Source organism: Myotis nattereri (assembly GCF_964212035.1).
Source record: "Myotis nattereri genome assembly, chromosome: 1".
Taxonomy (NCBI): domain Eukaryota; kingdom Metazoa; phylum Chordata; class Mammalia; order Chiroptera; family Vespertilionidae; genus Myotis; species Myotis nattereri.
Genome location: NC_138075.1, coordinates 59821587 through 59843757, shown reverse-complemented (window position 1 = coordinate 59843757; position 22171 = coordinate 59821587). Strand labels below are relative to the sequence as shown.

Genomic DNA, 22171 nt, shown 5'->3' with positions numbered 1-22171 from the left:
AAAGACAACTTCCATCGCCTCCCCCACAGTCTCTTATTTGAGTCCCAGTCACCTCCCTATGACAAAAGCATCTTTTTATTTATTTAGTCACATCCCACCTCATTTCCCAAAGGACTCAAGTGGTTTGCAATAGGGGAATAGATACAATAAATAGAGATAAAATATAAACAAGAAATGACAACCCAGGCTGGGGAAAATGTAAATATAAAAAGTTAAATCCAAGGAAAAATACTTTATTAGTCACAGAGAAAAAACTGCCTAAAGCCCTGAAGATTGCAGTGCATTTAAAATAGACCTTTCGTGTGTGGGGTTCAGTTAATGAGGTCTTTTTTAAAAATATATATATTTTTTATTGATTTTTTACAGAGAGGAAGGGAGAGAGATAGAGAGTTAGAAACATTGATGGGAGAGAAACATTGATCAGCCGCCTCCTGCACATCCCCCACTGGGAATGTGCCCACAACCCAGGTACATGCCCTTGACTGGAATCGAACCTGGGACCTTTCAGTCCACAGGCCGACGCTCTATTCACTGAGCCAAACCGGTTTCGGCATAATGAGGTCTTTAAGAACTCAGTAACTCCTGTGTGGTTTTACTTCATGCTGGATATTGACACAAAAGAATGATTAAAGCAGTGAAACCATAGAATTTCTCCCCAGGATGTGGTCAACACACTGTATTCATGCATCACTGGTTAAATGGTAGATACATTTTCCAAGTCTAATGTTGCCAAAAGACCACGTCAATGCTTTGTGCAGAAGAGAACTTTCATTGTCTGAATCATGCTCATTCATTCATTTAGCAGATATTGTGACAACAAATTATCTGCCAGGAACCATGCAAATCACTGGAAATTTGAAGGCAAATATGGTCTGGGCCCTTTCCCGTAGAGTATCTCTCTCTAGAGGAGAAGACAGGCTTGCTAATAGAGAATAAGCATGATTGTAATAGTGTGATCCCAGGGGTATGCATAAGAACTGTAAATGCAGTCACGGGGACAACTGCGTCCCTGAAGCCGACAGGTGTATCTTATCTTCTAACCAACACACATCCAGTTACCAGGACACTGGGGTTCCGAGTTGAGGGAGCTTCCCTTAATCAAGTGCACCTGGGGGAAGCTTAGAAAAAATAACTTACCTTTGCAACTTGTTAAATATCTCTGTATTTTTTATTTAATTGTGTGGAGAAATGAGGTATGCAAAAAAAAAAAAAGCAGCAGAAAAAAGAAATGTATGGAAATACTACAGGAAATATTTTGTCCTATCCAGGTTAGTGAGGTGGATCTTGGCGTGGCATAGGGGTTTTGTTTTTGGCAATCCTCCATTGGAGAAAGGTACCTTCAGAGACACAGTCAACTTTCTAGCAGACCATGCATCCACTCAAACCACCTAGTACCACATTTAAAACAAAAATATGGCAATTTGAGAGAGATGAGGTTGGCAGGTTTGTCTGCTGCTGATCAGCACCAAAACCTGGAAGACAGTAACAAAAGTGACCAAGTCTTTTAAGCCTGCAGAGCTCTGGGGCTGACTCAAAAATTTGGAGCAACCTGTTCTGACTGACCTGCCTGAAAAATACTTTCATGGCCATAAAAAATTTAGAAGCACTTTACTAAACAATATGGGGGGAAGCAACCTGTGTTGAAAGTTTGCTGAGACTGATTCCAGTTGGTGGGTCTGGAGAATCCCCAGAGCTGGGCTCCATGGAAAATGAGTACATTCCTGGTGTTAGCTCAAGGCATGTGCTGATTTCTACAATAGAAACAAAGCAGATAAGATAACTTTTAGAGAAAATAACCTGCTATTTTCTCCTTATATTAACTCATAAGATGGAAAGAGGGGGGGGAAAAACAACAAAGTTAAGAAATAATGAATCCTGGAAACTCAGGGAATCAGCTAAAATAAAGACTTGTAGTGAGTAGTGTGCACACTCGTGACCAAAACTAAGCCACCAGGAACTAGAAAAACTGAACTCAAAAACTGTGTCTGAGACATGACATTGGGTTAAAACCACAGGCCATGGGAGAACCAGACCCCTGGGCTTTGGATCCCAGCTTCATATATATATAATTCAGTGGTTCTCAACCTTCCTAATGCCGTGACCCTTTAATACAGTTCCTCATGTTGTGGTGACCCCCAACCATAAAATTATTTTTGTTGATACTTCATAACTGTAATTTTGCTACTGTTATGAATTATAATGTAAATATCTGATATGCAGGATGTATTCTCATTGTTCGCGACCCACAGGTTGAGAACCGCTGAATATATATATATATACATATATATATATATATATATATATATATATCTCCTATCTAATAAAAGAGAAACATGGTAATTAGCCATACGTCCGCTACCCTTCCCATTGGCTAATCCGGGCGATATGCAAATTAACTGCCAGCCAAGATGGCGGCCGGCAGCCAGGCAGCTTGAAGTGAACATGAGGCTTGCTTGCTTCAGTGACGGAGGACTTCAACGTTCCCCGCCTACCGCTGCCGGCCTCTGAGCTTGCAGTTTGAAACATTGTTAAAAATATAGAAGCTAAACAAAATCCCAGAAACCTGCTTTCAGCAAGCCGGGATCTCAGAGCTGGAGTTGAAACAGTGCTTCGATTAAAGAACCCAAACAAATTAGATACCTGCTTTCAGCAGCGGAGGCCTAAGAGCTGGAGCCAAGCCTCAGAGCTAAAGCTGTCCCAGAACAAAAAAAGTAAAAAGAAAAAAAGGAGCGGTTGGGAGCTTCAGTCACCCGCCAGCCCTAAAACAGCCCTCAGCCCTCACCCAGACTGGCCAGGCACCCCAGTGGGGACCCCCACCCTGATCCAGGATACCCTTCAGGGCAAACCAGCTGGCCCCCACCTGTGCACCAGGCCTCTATCCTATATAGTAAAAGGGTAATATGCCTCCCAGCACCGGGATCAGCAGAGCCAAGAGGCCTCTCGGCACCAGGATCAGCGTGACAGGGGGCAGCGCCCAAACGCCCTGATCGCCCTGTGGCTCTGTGTGACAGGGGGCGGGGCCACAACCTCCCTATCCACCCTGCTCTGTTTGTGACAGGGGAAGGCGCCCCAACCCCCTGATCAGCCCTGCTCTGTGCCTGATAGGGGGGAGCTCCCCAACCCCTGATCACCCTGCGGCTCTGTGTGTGACAGGCTGCGGTGCCCCAACCCCCAATCAGCCCTGCTCTGTGGGTGACAGTGGCGGTGCCCCAACCCCCTGATCGGCCCTGCTCTGTGGGTGATAGACGGCGGCGCCCCAACTGTCTCCATGGGCCCTGCTCTGTGTGTGATGGGGTAGAGCCATAACCTCCCCATTGGCCCTGCCCTGAGTGTGACAGGGTGCGGTGTCCCAACCCCCTGATCCACCCTGCTCTGTGTGTGACAGGGGGCAGTGCCCTAACCCCCCAATCAGTCCTACCCTGAGCGTGACTGAGAGTGGCATCGCAACCTCCCGATCCTCCCTGCTCTGTGCATGACAGGGGGCAGTGCCCCAACTCCCCAATCAGCCCTGCTCTGAGCCCGACCGGGGGCTGAACCTAGGGATTGGGCCTGCCCTCTGCCACCCGGGAGCAGGCCTAATCCAGCAAGTAGTTATCTCCCGAGGGGTCCCAGACTGCAAGAGGGCACAGGCCGGGCTGAGAGACCCCCCCTCCCTGCCGAGTGCACAAATTTTTGTGCACCGGGCCTCTAGTATATATAAAACTAGGGGCCCAGTGCACAGATTTGTGTGCAAGTGGGGTCCCTTCGCTTGGCCTGCAGGATTGGGCTGAAACCAGCTCTCTGACATCCCCTGAGGAGTCCTGGATTGCGAGAGAGCACAGGCCAGGTCAAGGGACCCCTATGGTGCATTATCGGGGCTGGGGAGGGACGCAGGAGGTTGGCCAGCCAGGGAGGGACTGCGGGAAGGCTCCAGGGCATGTCTGGCCCATCTCACTCAGTCCCGATTGCCTGACCCCAGCAGTAAGCTAACCTACCAGTAAGCTAACCTACAAGTTGGTGCATCTGCCCCCTGGTGGTCAGGGCACGTCATAGCGAGCAGTTGAGCAACCTTAGCATATCATTAGCATATTATGCTTTGATTGGTTGCATGAACGACCGGACACTTAGCATATTAGGCTTTTATTATATAGGATTAGAGGCCTGATGCATGAAAATTCATGCAAGACTAGGCCTTCCTTGCCCCTGCTGCCAGCACCAGCTTCCCTCTGGCACCCAGGACCCAGGCTGCTTCACTCATCTGGCCACCCGCAGGTACCCAGGACCCAGGCTGGCTTCCCTCTGGCCCTGGTTTCATCAGGAAGGATGTCCAGAATGATGTCTGGAAGATGTCAAGTCTAATTAGCATATTACCCTTTTATTATTATAGATGGTTCTGGGCAAGATACTTCTAAGGTTCTTCTCTCACTTGAAAAGGTGGGGAGGAATAATGGTACCAACTTCACTGGGTTATTGTGAGGATTGAATGAGATAATGCCTGTGTGACTTAGCACAATACCCAGCACTTAACAAAGGCTAAAAAAAAAAGTTAGCTTCTCTTTTATAATCATTCTCTCATGTAATCCTCACAATCCTTCAAGGAATGTCCAATGATCCCCAGTGGGGAAACGGTTTAGAAAAAGGTAAGTGTCTTCGCTAAGCAGTCCTACAGGTGATGAGCTTTCTAAATGACAGCATGCTTCACCTTCTCTCTGCTTCTCAGGAAGCCAGACTACCCATTGTGTAGATAGTTTTTCACTTCTTTCCTACAACTCAGTCTGTCTCATGGCTTTCTGCCCAATTATACCGCCTTTCTAATTCCCCATGATCCTCAACTTCCTCCTTTTCCATGAGAATATTTTTTGTTTTGTTGGTTTTTGTTCTTCAACTTTTTTTTGTACCAAAGACATATGGGACTACCCCAGAGTAAGCAGTGATGTTAAGGAAACTTTCATGACTATTTGGACATTAGCTTGTCATCACCTTTTTTCTCAGTTTCTATTTTTGTATATTTTTCCACCTTCAAGGTACTCCCTCCAAGATCAGGACAAGGCTCCCAAGGAAGATTAAAATATTTTAGAGATCATGGACAATTCCAACTCCCAAGTCAGACCACAGACTGCTATAAAGACTATAGGTGGTAAATAGAAGCTGTGATGGAACTTGGAAGAGAGAAGGACAGAGAACATCTGTTTTCTAATACTTGAGGTGCTATCATGAGGAAGAGACTGTTTCACCCTCTTCTCCAAGGGCATAACAGGCAATGGGTGGTGTCTCTGAGGAAACAGATCCCAGGTCAGGAGAAGGAGGTGTTTTCTCACCAATGGGGCTGCCCTATGAGGGGGTCAGCTGCTTTCAGCTCATGAGTGCTGCATCACTGGGGACATTTGAGCACAGGTTGAATGCCACCTGTAGGCTTATTCTGAAGGTGATTCCTGCATGAAATAGAAAGTCCCCTGTCAGAATGCAGGAGCGTCAACTGGAACACTTTTACAGGAGTTAGCAGATAACTGAGAGGATAGTGAGACAAAAGTAAAAGAGCAACCTTTGAATGAGGAAGGTAGTGGTAGGTGTTGAGAAGAGTAAAGATTGAGTGATGGAGGATGCCCAAGACAGACCACCCACCTTATCACCCTGTTTCAATTATCACTGATACCCAGAGAACATAGTTCCACCTTGGAGCCATCCAGAGCACACAGAATATGGAGAAGGCACTCTACTCATCCCCTTCCCCTCTTTCTGATGAGCCCTCCCATCCAGCAATAAGTCAACTGGATGCCTCTGGATGCTCTATGATGCTGTTTTAGAGAAAGTCTCCAGGCCACTTTTCAGAGGATCAGATAGAAAGCCCAGATAAATAAAAATATATTTTTAAAAAAGAGAATGAGTGTCCAATGGAGAATAGCCTTTGTGGGTCTGATATCCTTGACTTCAGCCTCGTGGGTAGGTGGATTAAGGAACACCACTACTGTATGGATAAAAGAGTTTGGGGTAAAGGCAAGAGTACAAGCCCTACAGGTAATGTGGACTAGACACACATAACTCATGAGAACTACTTCTCAAAATGAGCTTATAATGATGATAATTATGCAGAATAGCAAGTGGAAGAATTTTTAATGGGTATGAGTTTGCTCCACAGAACTGAAATATAAGAAATGCCTTACATTCTTTTATCTTTCTACTAGAGGCCTGGTGCACAAAAATTTGTGCACTCGGGGGGGAAGAGGGGGTCCCTCAGCCTGGCCTGTGCCCTCTCGCAGTCTGGGACCCCTCGGAAGATAACGCCCTGCTGGCTTAGGCCTGCTCCTGGGTGGCAGAGGGCAGGCCCAATCTCTAGGTGCAGCCCCTGGTCGGGCTCAGAACAGGGCCAATTAGGGAGTTGGGGCACTGCCCCCTGCCATGCACAGAGCAGGGCGGATTGGGAGGTTGCAATGCCACCCTCAGTCACGCTCAGGGTAGGGCCGATTGGGGGGTTGGGGCACCGCCCCCTGTCACACTCAAGGCAGGATCGATGGGGAGATTGCGGCGCCACCACCTGTCATGCACAGAGCAGGGCCCATCAGGGGGTTGAGGAGCTCCCCCCTGTCACAGAGTAGGGCCGATAGGGAAGTTGGGGCACTGCCCCCTGTCACACACAGAGCAGGGTGGATCAGGGGGTTGGGGCGCCGCCACTGTCACACTCAGGGCAGGGCCAATGGGGAGGTTATGGCTCTACCCCATCACACACAGAGCAGAGCCTGTGTGGGGCGGGGGTTGGGGTGCCGCCCTCTGTCACACATAGAGCAGGGCCCGTGGGGGGGGAGGGGGCGCTGTACCCTGTCACACACAGAGCAGGGCCGATCAGGGCGTTGGGGTGCCGCAGCCTGTCACACACAGAGCCGCAGGGTGATCAGGGGTTGGGGAGCTCCCCCCTATCAGGCACAGAGCAGGGCTGATCAGGGGGTTGGCGCGCCTTCCCCTGTCACGAACAGAGTAGGGCGGATAGGGAGGTTGTAGCCCCACCCCCTGTCACACACAGAGCCACAGGGAGATCAGGGGGTTTGGGCACTGCCCCCTGACACGCTGATCCCGGTGCTGGGAGGCCTCGCAGCTCCGCTAATCCTGGTGCTGGGAGGCATATTACCCTTTTACTATATAGGAGAGAGGCCTGGTGCACGGGTGAGGGCCGGCTGGTTTGCCCTGAAGGGTGTCCTGGATCAGGGTGGGGGTCCCCACTGGGGTGCCTGGCTAGTCTGGGTGAGGGGCTGAGGGCTGTTTTCAGGCTGGCAGGTGACGGAAGCTCCCAACCGCTCCTTTTTTTTCATTTTTTTTTATTCTGCGCCAGCTTTAGCTCTGAGGCTCCAGCTCTTAGGCCTCCGCTGCTGAAAACAGGTATCTGGTTTGTTTCGGTTCTATAATCGAAACAATGTATAACTCTAGCTCTGAGATCCCGGCTTGCTGAAAGCAGGTTTCTGGGATTTTGTTTAGCTTCTATATTTGTTACAATGTTTGAAACTGCAGGCTCAGAGGCCAGCAAGGCAGGCGGGGAACGTTGGTTTCCTCCGTCACGGAAGCAAGCAAGCCTCATGTTAGCTTCCAGCTGCCTGGCTGCCGGCCGCCATCTTGGCTGACAGTTAATTTGCATATCTCCCTGATTAGCCAATGGGAAGGGTAGCGGTCGTACGCTAATTACCATGTTTCTCTTTTATTAGATAGGATATCCAATTAGTCTGGCTCTGAACCTCCAGTCTCCCTGCCCCATCCTCTTGACTTCTACAAGAATCTCAGGTCTTACCTGTTCCAGGAACCAGGGAAGGACCTAGTCCCTTAGTCCCTAATGAGTGTCATTATGTCCATGGCCTCCATGTCTCCACTGTTGATGTCTGGCTCCCCATATCTGGGCACAGCTGCCCTTCCAGCTCTCCGCTGGCCACCTACTATACTACCCTGCTTGCGGATCATCCCCCAGGCATACCCAAAGCATCAAGGTGTAACACCTCCTTCTGCCTCTTGGGGTTCTGAGAGACAAGGGAGATTAGAATCTCTACCTCTCAATAAAATGCACCAGCCTCTATCTCCCAGGTGTGAGAAATCCATCTTTCCAGCATTTGGTCATTGGGGCTTCTCCTTAACCCCCAGAGTCCAACCTTCTCTCCAATAGTCCCGCTCTATCTAGCCTCCTTGAGCCCAAATTTTCAACACAAAGGCCTGTTAAATTTCCTCTGGGGCAAAGACGATGCAGCCCTCTGGAGTACAAATCTGTGGTTGCTTTTCTGGCAACCTGGGCAGCTTCTGATTATTTATTTGTATTAATTCAGCTTTTTGTTAGGGAATTTTCTTGAGGGGATGGAGCTAAACCCAGGCTACTGACCCCAGAACCCAGACACTCAATCACCACACCAGTGCTTTCCTCTACAAAATTAATAAATGAATCCAGCAATAAATAACCTTCTCATTCTTTCTGGAAGGATGCTGCAGCAGAACATAAAATACAAGTAAATGACTCAGATTAACTAGCCAGAATGATACCAGTTAAATCCCAGGGGCCCATGGGCCAGACAGTGGGTATCTAAGGAGGAAGTGATGTTCTCACAGCACCTGGCAAAGCCCAGAGGCTCCAAAAACTGCCTGGCGGTTACCTATCCTCTCTGTGGGCTGCTGGGGGATGCAGTGCATCTGCCTAGGATCATTGCAGCAGCGCCCTCACTGTTCTTTGCAGCATTAATTTGCTGTGAAGAGGCCCTGAAACACTCCCCCTTTGAGAGCACCTTCTTTCCCCTGCTTCTCCAGGCTCTCCCTTTCCCTAGGCTGCAAAATAAAAATAATTTATTATCCCCTAACAACTACTGAAACTATTATGCCCTTCAAACCTCTTTAAAAAGTAGTCACCATCCATACATTGTATTTTTCCACCAGCCATGTCTCAACCTTCTACAACCCAGTAAAGACCATATTCATATTTTTAAATCTCTAAAATTAGGAATAAATTTTACATGCAATGACATCCTTAAAATTCTAAAATTGACAATATTTTTTTGTTTCCAAGTAGCCTATAAATTAATGACGCATCTTTGAATTCATGCCATCCTAAATTCTATGAATGATGGTATGTGTAATGCTCCGTGGAAAGATTCTAGATTAGAACCTTCCCAAGGGCAGGGAAGAGAAACTGTTTCTGTTTCTTATGCATCTCATACCCTCACCTCCCACACTCAGGGCTTAGCCCAGCAGTGCTACATGTATTAGCACATTACATCTGAGATGAAGAAGTGTCTACTGACTGTAAGTTCTCTTACACTGAGAACTTTGAAGAAGAAACAGAACCGTAAAACAAAGTCCAGTCAATCAAAGAGCTATTCCCGGTGATCTTTTCTATCATCAAAAATTTAACTGAACTCCCAAACTCCTGAACCATAATTATTTATAAATGTCTTATTTATAAAACTACTTAATCAACAATATCAGTAATTCATACAGATACAAAAAAATCATTCACAATACCTAAGGATATTTTGTCATCAATGTTGTGCAGTTAAAAGGTATTCCTGCTGTTCAGAACATTTTATAGCTTTAGAAAACAAACTATTAGCTGGTATAGCAAACCAGCACCAAGGAAATATTTTGACTTGCCTTACAGTATCTATGAATTACTTGGCTTAGAATTTTGTTTTTATCTAGTCAGACCAAGTAGGTACCTTATGAAGAAAAATTAATTGTTTTCATATGTGACTTAGAATGTGGTCAGAATAAGGCTGGGTGCCAGGCACCATTAGCCGTGGGGAGCACCGGTCATGAATGACTCATGTCCATTCTTATTAGTCAACATCCCTGCCAAACTGATTGATAATAACTTTAGTATCTCCCCCAGTCACCTAATTATGAGCCCCAATTCTTTTACATCTATCAAAGGGACATCATTTCAAGAAAGTAATGGGAATTTTATTCAAAACCTCTTCTGAGGATGCTCTGTAGATAGTGGAATTCATCTCTAATCTCAGTGCATCAGCTATACTTACATGTTGCTGCACACTGAGGGAAGATAATCAGAGAGGGGACCAGCAGTAAGATCATCTTCCATCAAAGGAATATCCTAGCCCTAGCTTGTTTGGTTCAGTGGATAGAGCTTCGGCCTGCAGACCAAAGGGTCTCAGATTCAATTCCCAGTCGAGGGCACCTACTTCAGCTGTAGGTTTGGTCCCCCTGCTGGTCGGAGTGCATGTGGGAGGCAACCAATCCATGTGTTTCTCTCACATAGATGTTTCTCTCTCTCCCCTTCCACTCTCTTTAAAAAATCAATGGAAAATTATCCTCAGGTGAGGATTAACAACTACAAAAAAAGGAATATCTTATTCACTGCTCACACTACCTAGAAGAAGCCAGGAAGAATAGAAATATTTATGACCAGGATGAACCAACCACCTTTCTCTTTGATCATTACCTTCAAATTATGTTAAGCATCATATCTTCGTGTATCCTGATTCAATATGATTTTTCTGTATGAGCCCAGGGCTGCAGTTTATTAAAAATTTAAACTTGCCCCTGCAAACCTTACAGGAATCCAAACTGAGATAGCCAGAGATTTTTGGACAACTCATTATTATTTCTTGAGCACAGGATGTTTACCACACTGCTCCAAGCTGATTTGCATTCTGCACGGGTTACAGGAGTAGGTCTGCCAAGGGGTTTGGAAACTCTAGGACAGATAGGCCCCTCTCTTGGTTAAGTTATAGCTCCACACCTACAGATTTGCCCAGCCAGGGCCTCCAAATATTTTGCAATGAGCATTTTGAAACACATGGATCATGTTCTGGCTTCCAGGCAGTTCAGCAAAATGCTTCGGCTGGAGAATTGCAAAAGTTCGTGATTTGTCACCAAGGAATGAAATCTGACGCAGTAGAGCAAACTGCAGACATTTAATACCAGATGTCAATGTAAAAATTGGAAAATTGTGGCCCCGCGTCATTATCTGACTCCTGACCCGCAGAAATCCACCCCAATCCAGAAGGCATCATAATTTCTGCCTTCTTCCACTATTAAACTAGGGAGGAAATCGTGCTTATTTGCATCGAGAGAGAAAGAGAACACCTGAAACACACATTTCAAAACACCGACGTTTGTTTGTACTCCTTCCCTGAATCTGTACACGTGAGGAATCGAATGACTGCTTTAGAAGGAGGGATGGACTGTTCAGGAGTCTCGTGTCTGTGAGGAGAGAGAGCTGGGTGTGGAATGAGGAGTTGTAGGTAAGAAGCTCTGGATTAGGTGTCAGATCTGAGTGACTTTTTTACTTTCTGGAAATATAGGGCAAAGCACTTCACCTTCTCTGCAGCTCATTTCCTCTTCCTGAAAATGGGTTTAACATGAATGTTCTGACCACTACACAGGACTGTGGTGAGGCTCAAAGAACACTGTGTAAATACATAAAGAAACTGAAAAATTATGTACAACTATGAAGGAAATCACTCAAGCTTTGTTGTTTCAACCTGAGTCCTGAGGAAGCTGAGGCTTAAAAAAAACTCCTCTAAAAGCCTCTTCATTAAGTGGTGCCTCGAAAATTGGAAAGCCACATACAAAAGAGTGAAGCTAGGCTGCTATTGGATACCATACACAAAGTTACCTCAAAAATGGATTAAAGACTTAAATTTAAGACCTGAAACAATTAAATACATAGAAAAAAAATAGATACCAAACTTAGGGTCCTTGGTGTCAGAGAGGCTTTTATAAACTTGATCCCAAAAGCAAGGGAGGTGCGGGGGTATAGCTCAGTGGTAGAGCATTTGACTTCAAAAGCAAGGGAAGTAAAAGCAAAAAAATAAATGAATGGGACTATATCAAACTAAAAAGCTTCTGCCAGAAAAAGAAACCATCAACCAAACAAAAAGGCAGCCAACCAAATGGGAGAAAATATTTGCAAAGAATACTACAAATAAGGGGCTAGCATCTAAAATATATAAAGAACTCATACAACTCAACAACAAGAAGAAAACAATCTAATTTAAAAATGGGTAGAAGATCTGAAAAGATACTTTTCCCAAGAAGATATACAAATGGCAAACAGATATATGAAAAGATACTCAATTTCACTAGCCATCAGGGAAATTTAAGTCAAAACTACAATGAGATATCACCTCACACCTGTTAATATGGCTACTATTAATAAAACAAGAAATAACAAGTGTTGGTGAGAATATGGAGAGAAAGGAACCCTCATACACTGCTGGAGGGAATGTAAATTGGTACAGCCACTGTGGAAAACAATATGCAGGATCCTCAAAAAATTAAGAATAGAGCTGCCATATGAAAATCTGGAAACATTTATTTTTAAAGATATATGTACCCCTATGTTCACTGCAGCATTATTCACAGTAGCCAAGAGATGGAGACAACCAAAGTATCCTTCGATGGATGATTGGATAAAGAAGATGTGGTACATATACACAAAGGAATTCGACTCAGCCATAATAAAGGATGAAATACTGTCATTTGCAACAATATGGAGGGATCTTGAGAGAAGCAGCTAAGCAAAATAAGTCACACAGAAAAGCACAAGAACATATGATTTCACTTACATGTCGGATATAAAACAGAAATCAACAAACAAAAACCTACTCATAGGCACAGGTAACAGTTATCAGAGGAGAAAGGGAGAATGAAGAGGGTAAATATATGGTGATAAAAGGAAACTAGGCTATGGGTAGTGAGCACACAGTGCAATATATAAATGATGTATTATAGAATTGTACATGACACTTATGTAATGTTATTAAGCAATGTCAATAAATTAAATTTAAAAAAAAATTCCTCTAAGTCCAGGGATGAGGTGGAAAGAACTTTAAAATGACCCTCTTCTTACCAGACAGAAGTATCTTACCTTTGTTTCTATATACATTTGATATGTAAAGCAGCAGAGAGGAAAGGAGAGAGTGTGGATATAAGATCTTAGTAAACTGCAAGAAATTGAGTTTATTCAACTGACCTAGGCAAAAGCACTATCATAGGGTTTAGCATCTCTGTGGAGAGCTAAGCAATAGCAGGGGCTGTTCTAGAGAAATACAAACCAGTACAAGAGTCAAGTCCTGCCCTCAAGGGAGAATCCACTTCTTTCTCTCCTCCCCCCCGTCCTCCCACTCTCAAATCAACAACAATTACAATGTGCAAGAAAAGCTCACAGAATGGGCAAATGAGAAAGGGTCTTTGAGGCCATACTGTCTGATTTTCCTATTGATGGGCTGGGTGGCTAAGGCCGGGGGAAGTCAGTCAGTGGCATGATCCACCCACCACAAATCAGCAGCATCATGCAATGAGAAGCCAGAGAGAGCCTGGCCCCCTTGCTAATAAAATGTTCTTGATCTCACATTAACTGTGAATGAGGGTTTGTATTCACTTCTCAAATACAATCTTTGAGGAATTAAATTTATTTTTCAGAGATATATAACTGGAAACTCTTATCTCCCTTTCTCCTCTTTTCTCTCCATTGCTTTTTTCCTCTCTTGCTTTCTTCAACTCTCTTCCTTTCCTTCACAGGTATGTATACCCGGAGGCAGATGAGAGAGATGAAGATTGCAGATGTAACTCAAAGGAATACAATGAGCAATCCTATATAATAAAAGCCTAATATGCTAAGTGTCCAGTCGTCCATTCAACCAATCAAAGTGTAATATACTAATGATATGCTAAGGCTGCTCAACCACTTGCTATGTTGTGCACTGACCACCAGGGGGCAGACAGTCAACCAGCCAACCAGTTGCTATGATGTGCAATGCCCACCAGGGGGCAGACGCTTCAACAGGTAGGTTAGCTTGCTGTTGGGGTCCAGCCCATGAGCGAGATGGGCCGGACACACCCTGGAGCCCTTCTATGGTACTTCCCTTGCTGGCCAACCTCCTGTGTCCCTCCCCAGCCCTGATCGTACTCCAGTGGGGTCCCTTGGCTTGGCCTGCGCCCTTTTGCAATCTGGGCTGAGGGACACCCCCCCCCCCCCAAGTGCATGAACTTTATGGGCCTCTAATTGCCTATAAAAGCTCAAAACTTGAACTAAGGTTTTAAAAACTCAAGGCTACCAACATCAGTCCTGAATCTAGAAAATACATTTTCTTTCCAAATAATCTGATAATGTTTATGTAAAATTAAAATTTTATTATTCCCCAGTGTACTGCTATCACCAGTCACTCTTCAGACTCTTTTTGTTCAGGTTCAAAATAATCCCTGGCACTTGTAATCAAATGATCTCGCAATGGGTGTGTGAGCTAATTTGAATCTCATGGGGCCAAAGTAAGCTGATAATGTGTTTCTCTCACAATCATCCACATTATCTGTTTATAAACAGCCTTATTTAATTTGAACTGAATTTGCAAACTTGGAACATTCCTAACTTTTCCCATCCCTTATACATAGGTCCAATTGCTTTGTTTTATTCTTGACTCCAATCCTAAGAATGATGTACATCTTCCCCAGGCATGTAAAGGAGAGAGGAAAAAAAATCAGCTGGCCAATGTGACAAAAACTCTTTGAGTTCCCAATAAAGAAGTGGCAAAACATAAAACACCAATATTGCCAAAATATTTACTGAAAGTTTTCAAATCTTTCAAAAATGTTATAAAAAGTGAGCAAACACATTAGACATTGAAAACTAATATCTTGGTGAGTCTACATAGGCATGTAGGGGCAAAGGGAACATATATGAGCATTTACTATGATTAGGTTCTTTGACACATATCTTATTTGATCCCATTCAAAGAAACTTATCCCAGACTTGGAAATTAAGGCCAAAAAAACAAACAAAATAAAACAAAAAAACAGGATTGTGTGACCTACTAATATTATGCTAGGCCATTGTTCATCAAGCCCATCCAAGGACCATTTGACTTGTTTGGGAAATAGAACTTTGACTAATAATTTAATAGGAAACAGATTAAGAACCATGTAAAGTTGGATGTTGACTTGTAAAAAATTGATAAGGCATGGGGATGACTTGTTTTTGCTTTCTGGTAGAGGAATTCACCTCCATGGTCATAGTTTTATTTCCCTGTAGGACACTGACCCGTTTTATATCTTACTTTGCAATCTCATTACAAGGCCTTTCACAGTGATTAGCTAACTTCTACTTCTTCACATCCTTTTCAATTGCTCTATTATTCTGATGGTGAATTAAATGGGCCTAACATCATCATCTATTCCTCTGAGAATTATGTTTTTAATGATTTGAGAATTTGTGCTTTGACAATCCCCAAACAACCACATGAGGTAGGTAGCATTATCTTCATTTTGCAGAGGAAGAAACTGAGTCTCAGAGAGGCACTTCACCTGCCGAGAGTTATAGAGGTAAGAAGCAATAGAGCTGGACTTTGAACACAAATCTGCTTGAATTCTTTTATGGAAACTACATTGGTGATTCACATTTGGACTAGAGCATCTCCAAAAAAATCAGCCTCATCTACATATGTTTATTTTGGAATTATAAGCATTATAGCTAAAAACCAAAAGCAACTCACTCTGAATGACTTAAGCCTGGGTACTTAATAGTAATTGAAAAGAATGTTGATTAATTTGGTTTCAAATGGAACTTTTTAAAATAAGAAATGTTGAAAGTATTTGCCCATATACTGTATGGAATACTATCATTAAAGCTGGAAATTTCAATGCTTTGCTGGTTCCATTGATGGTTCAGGATAACACAGGGCAACTTCCTACCAAGATTGTTATAGAAGTCATTGAAAAGTATTTAGAACACTTACTAGAGAGCCTCTCTTTGACATTTCATGAACAGGTCCATGTAAGTTTTTTGAATAAATTTGACCAAATTACCAAGTTATCCCCCAGCTAAAATGCTCAATCTGTACCATCTCTAGACTAGCATAAAAATGAGGAACACCGATGAGTTTTTCTATTCTTCAGGCATGAAGGTGATTTTTGTTCTGGCTGAACCCACAGATAGATATCAAGTCTAGGAAGGTATCTTAATCTGAAAGCATCTTAGTATAACTTTAAATATTAAAAGTATATCTTGGGAAAGGCTGATCTTACATATACGTGTTTATCTGTAAACAAGCATGCTTTCTCAGCTGGGGTATATACCTTTTGAATGCACCCTTTTATCCATCTGAAGATGCATTCAATGTATATGCAGATTTACAAGTTTTCTCAATACATAAAATTCTAAAGTTCAGGTCAACTGGTATCTAAACTGATAAAACCCTGTGCTTATATTGTGAGGGTTTTGTCTGCCAAATCGCAAATTAGATGGTGACCATCTGACTTGGTTTCTGGTAGAGTACACCACTATTTGATAGGCACCAGGCAGCCGTCTGCCACAGATTTAAATTAAGTGAGGCAACCTGCCCCACTCCTAGCCCCAATCCCCAACTCCAGAGCCAGCTGAATTCCAGCTCCAGCTGAAGTGAAAAGATAACTATGTGGTTCAAATTCATCTTGACTCACAGTTTCACTGTTTTATCCTGGTTAAAGCTGCTCACTGCGTCTGTGGTTTTCTTACATAAATTTTCAATCCAACTAGTGCTATTACTCAGTGTCTTTTCCAACCCCGATGTTGGGGGTGGATTTTTAGCCCGCATATTTTTTCCAGATGTGATAAGCTCTCCGTAGCCCTCTTGGTGAGCAAAAGCATATCCAGATCTTCTTGAGCTTGATCTACGAGTCTGAGGCCTTCGGCTACGCAGAGGCCGTGCCTTCCTTTGAGCCTTCTGTCGCTGGCGGATCTGGAGAGGAAGGAGATCCAGAGTGAGATGGTGCATCCAAATAACACACTCTAGGCAGTGGGCCACTCTGTGAAGTGAAAGCCTTCTCGGTAAAAACAATATCAACATTAACAAAATACTCACCTTAATCACAAAACAGAGTTTTTCAGCTAAAAACTAAGAACTTTTCTAACTAATGGATTACCCTGGGCACTGGTCAGTTTTTATTTCTACTAAGAGACTAATAAGTAAGCAAGAAGTATTAAGGCAAATTTTATTATTGTTTCCATCTCATATATCCATCTTAAGTGAATAGGAACATACTTTAAGATTTTCTAGCATGCACCACCCAAACATGGTCAGTATAACACTTTACAGTCCCCTTTCTCCTCAAAACAGGCCTTTTCTTCTTTTGGAGATTCTCAGAATCCAATAGTCATTAGGAACTAGACAAGGACAAAATTTTAAAAATGAGAATCAGAAATTTTCAACTCTTGTGGTAGGTCAAGGTATCATGAGATTTTCAGGGTTTTAATTTCTTTGGAGGTGGGGGTTGGTCACCTTTTGAAGAGGCCAACATCATTTGGGTGGGTTTCCAATATTTCTTTCATTTCCCTCTAAAGTTGAGGAGAAAAGATCCAAGGTTTAGAACAAGGTTTGCAATCCACCTTGTTCTCCGATTCAGCTGATTGTTTGGACTCCGATTTTTGTGTCAGTAAAAAACTGTTAAGCAGAAAGTCACGATCTGACTAAATATAGCAAGAAATGATCATCATCTTTCTTCCTTCAACTCATCCATCATTTTCTTGGTTTACATAAGAATGAGCTTTCACAGGCAAAGGGAAAGGACAGACATTAGAGGGGACTCTAGGAATCATTTCAGAAGGAATATTTTTATAGTTTGGCCCCAGAATGAGAGGGACAGCATGACAAGGAATGTTCCATTTCAGTTCCTCTGAGCATCGCTGGTCTGGTTGTTCATCCCATTAGTGTCTTTACCCTTCTCTTGATGTGTCTACAAATGTATCTCCCCTTCTTTCTCCTTATCTCTTTTTACCTGCATCCAGACCTAACTTGGCATTGTCCTGCTTATTCTCCTCTTCCCAGGAAATACTGAAATATGTTATGGTAATCCCTTGGTTTAGGCATTCCTATAATCCATTCTATTTTCCAATCCATCCATTATGCTGCTATTCCCTTTCTTAATCTGTTCAGAAGGTAAAATCTCCTCCATGTTTCTGAATCTGCACTACATTTCTACAAATATCTAGAGCTCTTCCTACCTTGATTGTCTCTTTTTCACTGTACCCTTTATTTGCCCCCAAGATAATAACTTTCCCCATTGCTTGTCTTTCCCTTGGAACAAATTGTCCAAAATGCTTCCAGGCAACTTTTTAAAATACCCAACTTCACTCGTAATTTATGACTCCCCACCCATATTTAGTCTAGACATTTGTCTTTATTGGTCATTACTCATAAGGCTAGTACATTCAGATGTAGGCAGTTTCATCTTCTGTGATGTGACATTGTGTACTTGAGGGTGTTTGCCAATGGGAAGTCCATTGGCCCTTCACTGGGCTTCCAATCAGGAAGAGAAGAACACAATTCCAAGAACCAAGAACCAGCCCTTCAAGGACTCACCAGAAGTACAACATACCTGGTCACTCAGGGTCGGGAATAAATCCACCTTCAGAAATCTGAATGCCAGCACAGGCATAACTGAAACCACTGTCGTTAGGAGAATGACCAGCCAGATGCACTTCTGGGTCAAGGAATGCCGTGCATTTCCTATCGTTAAAGGAAAATATACTTTGTGTTTATAAATAGAATTGAATGGTTGAATTAATAGGCTTGCTGTCTATACCCATAAGGCCTTTTTAGGTATGGCGATGTTTGGACCATCTAAGAAGAACCACTAATTTAGGTGTCTTCTCCACTGTATGGTATGTTCAATGGTGATGAGGATAAGGCAAGAAGACTGATAACTCTTGGGAACTACTTGGTGGCCTGACCCTTTGGAGACGGTCAGTTGGAGCATTCTCTTAGTCAGGTTCAGCCCAGCTTCATGAGTGAAGCACAGTTCTCTCATCCAGTTTCTAGATCCCTCCACTACAAAGCAGCTATTATTTTTAAAAGGCACATTTACCCTAGCAGTTGAGGCTTACAAGCCATCTTGAAGTAAGGAGAAAAGGGAGTAGGGATTGGAAGTAGCGGTTTCGACTTCAAAGGGAAAGAAGGCACTTCACAAGGAAATGGAGAAGCAAATGTCTGGTAAATAAATGTTTGTTGGACCATCTTTAACAATGGATACAGGAAGGATGTAGATCAAATGGGCCTTGCTAGTTTTCTCCCTATCTATCACACCTAGTTCATATTAAAATATAGTTATCTGTAATGATAACTCCCTTCCTGGAGAAGGTTCTATCTAAATTTTTAGGCAGTTAGGGGGAAGATCAAAGGTTCTTCCTGAGTCTTTTGTTTCTTAAAAATAAGAGTCACCTGCCTCGGTTGCAGGCTCAATCCCCACCCCGGTGGGGGCACAAGTGGAGGCAACCAATAGATGTGTCTCTCTCCCATCAATGTTTCTCTCTCTGTGTGTGTCTCTCCCCTTCCCTTCCACTCTCCCTAAAATCAATGGAAAAATATCCTTGGGTGAAGATAAATAAAGAAATAGTCTCTTTGAGCTCCTTGAAGCTCAGTATCCCCAGGCATGGCTGAGGAAAAAATAAAAACAAGCTTTGCTTTAAAACCACATTCCTGTTTGCTGCTGGCTACTAAGGAATTTTTTTTTTTCTTAAACCCCAATGTTGATCTAACTTTTGAAAAGTCTCATTGGAGCACAGTAATTGATTCCTGGAATGACATGTGCTTAGCTGGAGAGAGCAGTCCCCACACAAAATACTTTCTCTGGTTGAGGCATTCCAGTACCATTATGCATTCTAGAATGCTCTCTTAGGACTGAAAATCTTCTAGTCAATGCACTGAACTTTCAGATTTGGCAGCCAAAAAAAAAACCTTAAAAATAGTTTTAATGTCTCTCTTTCCTAATATGCTTATTTTTATTCATAACCATCATGTTTCTTCTACATGGCTGGAATCTTCTGGTAAGCAAAGTATTCATATTACGTATTAAGTAAGAGTGGTGCAATTTAAAATTTCCATGTACATGCAAGGCAAGGCAAAAGTTGAAGAATAACATTCTTAAGTGTATGTGTGAATTTAAATGGAATTACAACTTGAGGAACCTTTGCATCATTGGAAATGTATAATGCTATAGTTGCTCTAATTTTGCTTTTTACATGAAGTCTTCTACAAATATTTTTGTAGAATGGACTCCCCAAAAAGTAGATGCAAATCTCAGTCTTGCCTGACTGAGCCCAAGAAGGTTGTCACTATACATCACTCCACAGTTTGCTAGGATGAACTCAAAAACATCATTGCTACCAACTTCTCTCACACACTCTAGAGATTTCAAAACTTCTGAGAAAATGTGTTAGTAGCCCCATTGTGTAAAGTTCAGTGACTCTTGCTAGGATCATTTTGAAATGTAGAGAGCAATGGTAGGATACACCATAGATAGACCAGATGTACACTTTTGTAGAATCATAGAATATCAAGATCGTAAAGGATATTAGGAGGTGCTTTGCTACCCATTTGCTGCTCAAATCACTGTGAAATGTCCCCAAGCCACATTTTCTTGAATCATTATCATCATCATCATCATCATTATCATCATCATCGCCATTATCATGGTTAACATTTGTTTTTTTAAAGTACTATATAAAATGTCACATATTAAGCATTTTATATGTATTGTCTCATTTAACCCTCACAAATTTCCTATGAAACTAGGAACTATAAATATCCTCAGGTTAGAAGTGAAGACATTAAGGCATGGAAAGGAAAAGAAACTTGTTCCTAGGTCACACAGCTTGTAAGTGGTGAAGCTGACACAAACTGTGGTCATCTAATGTCTGAGCCTACCCTTCATGCCACTTATAGACTAATGTACCAAATTTTTTAGAAGTCTCTAAATTATACATCATTTTTTTCTTACTTAATGCAAATAAGTTCCACTGGTAATCTTTGTCAGATATGTTGGTGATAATATGGCATAAAAGGCAAAGCCCAGCATTTCTTGCTCTTTTTCTTTCCTCTACCATACAAGTCTCAGTTAGATGATATATATATGCTATGCCTCTTGTTTTCAAAGAGGCAGTTTACTGCATCTGGGTTGTTGGGAACCAGGAAGCAGCTATCTCAATGATTCTTCTGCGTCTGGTTAAGGACAGCAGAAACTAGTCTTTCAGGGCCTGTTTCAAGTCTGGAAGCCTTCAGATGCCTCTGATGCAATCAATTCCTAGAGAAAAGATTATTGGTTACCCGTAGTCCCACCCAACCCAGAAAATAAATTACAAAGACAAATAAATGACAGCATGACACTAGGCCCCAGTAGATAGTAGGATTCACTTACCAACAAACGGAAACTGGTTTGGGAAGACACCAAACATGGCATTACTGTGCATTGTAAGTAAAATGGAGAAGTAAGTGGCAACGCTGCCCCAGATGAAGACGTGATTAATGACCGTCCAGTAACTGGTATCCAAGGCTATCTGCAAACAAAGTCAAATACACAGGGGAGATCTTTCAGAGAATCATTTTACTGAGTGGTCTTTATCCAGAACTTCTCTGTGAAAAAATGGTTGCACCTGTTTAGCTCCCAAACAACCACAGGCACTTCCACATTTTGCACAACACAGGGCACTGACTTGACATTTCTGCTTGGCAGCTGACTTTAGAACGTATATCTGAAAGCCATTATAATTGTCAAGGTTGAGTCAGAATAAGGGGATAACATGTGAAGCTTCTATTTATAGAGAAATAAGAAAGTGGGGTGGGATGAGTTCTCATTTCAATGTTACTTTATAAATTGCTTTCAAAATTTTCTGTTGGAAAAAGTTATTTTCTTTAGTTGAGCAAGTGCAACATTTTATAATCTGAACATAAATTTTCACATGACCATTTTTTACACTGGCAAAATCTCTTTGACACCAATATTCTATCTCATATTGATGATCCTTTCTCTTAAATTATTCAAATAATAACAAAGAAAAATCCTTCATCCTCTTCTGACATAAAGTTCAGATGCTGGGGTTTATAGTGATCTGGGAGCATATTCACAAGCTCTTCTGTCTTCCAATAACTTGTTGTGGCAGCACAGCTGAAAGCATGGACTGTTGTCAGAGTGACAAGCAAGCCACTGGTGAATATGAACCCTTGCATTATCAGAGAGGGGAAAAAAGGTAGGTTCTGATGTCATTATATGTACCTCACAGGTTCCAAATGATCTAAGTACAGATCACAGATTTCTCGCCTGCCTGAGGGGGTCCTACCCACATAGTATATAGATCCTTCTCTGCATGTGGAGATATATGTCCACTTCCCACTTGAAGTTTACTGCTTTTTAAAATGTTGACCCATTAAAAGGATGCTGGCAGCCTTGGATGTAAACTACAGGAGTT

At 42.7% G+C, this 22171-nt stretch overlaps 1 protein-coding gene across 1 annotated transcript in view; it reads right to left on the bottom strand.

Moving 5' to 3' along the window:
- Positions 1-1178: 1178 nt before the first annotated feature.
- The window catches only part of LOC308520993 (putative phospholipid-transporting ATPase IM), a 95191-nt gene continuing 74198 nt past the window's right edge, over positions 1179-22171 (bottom strand). The window contains exons 14-17 of the mRNA XM_081093724.1: positions 21124-21262; positions 18307-18437; positions 16393-16670; positions 1179-1751 (exon numbers count right to left, since the gene is read on the bottom strand). Coding sequence (XP_080949850.1) covers positions 1733-1751; positions 16393-16670; positions 18307-18437; positions 21124-21262 — 567 coding nt within the window. The 3' untranslated portion in view covers positions 1179-1732. The remainder of the gene's footprint in view (positions 1752-16392; positions 16671-18306; positions 18438-21123; positions 21263-22171) is intronic.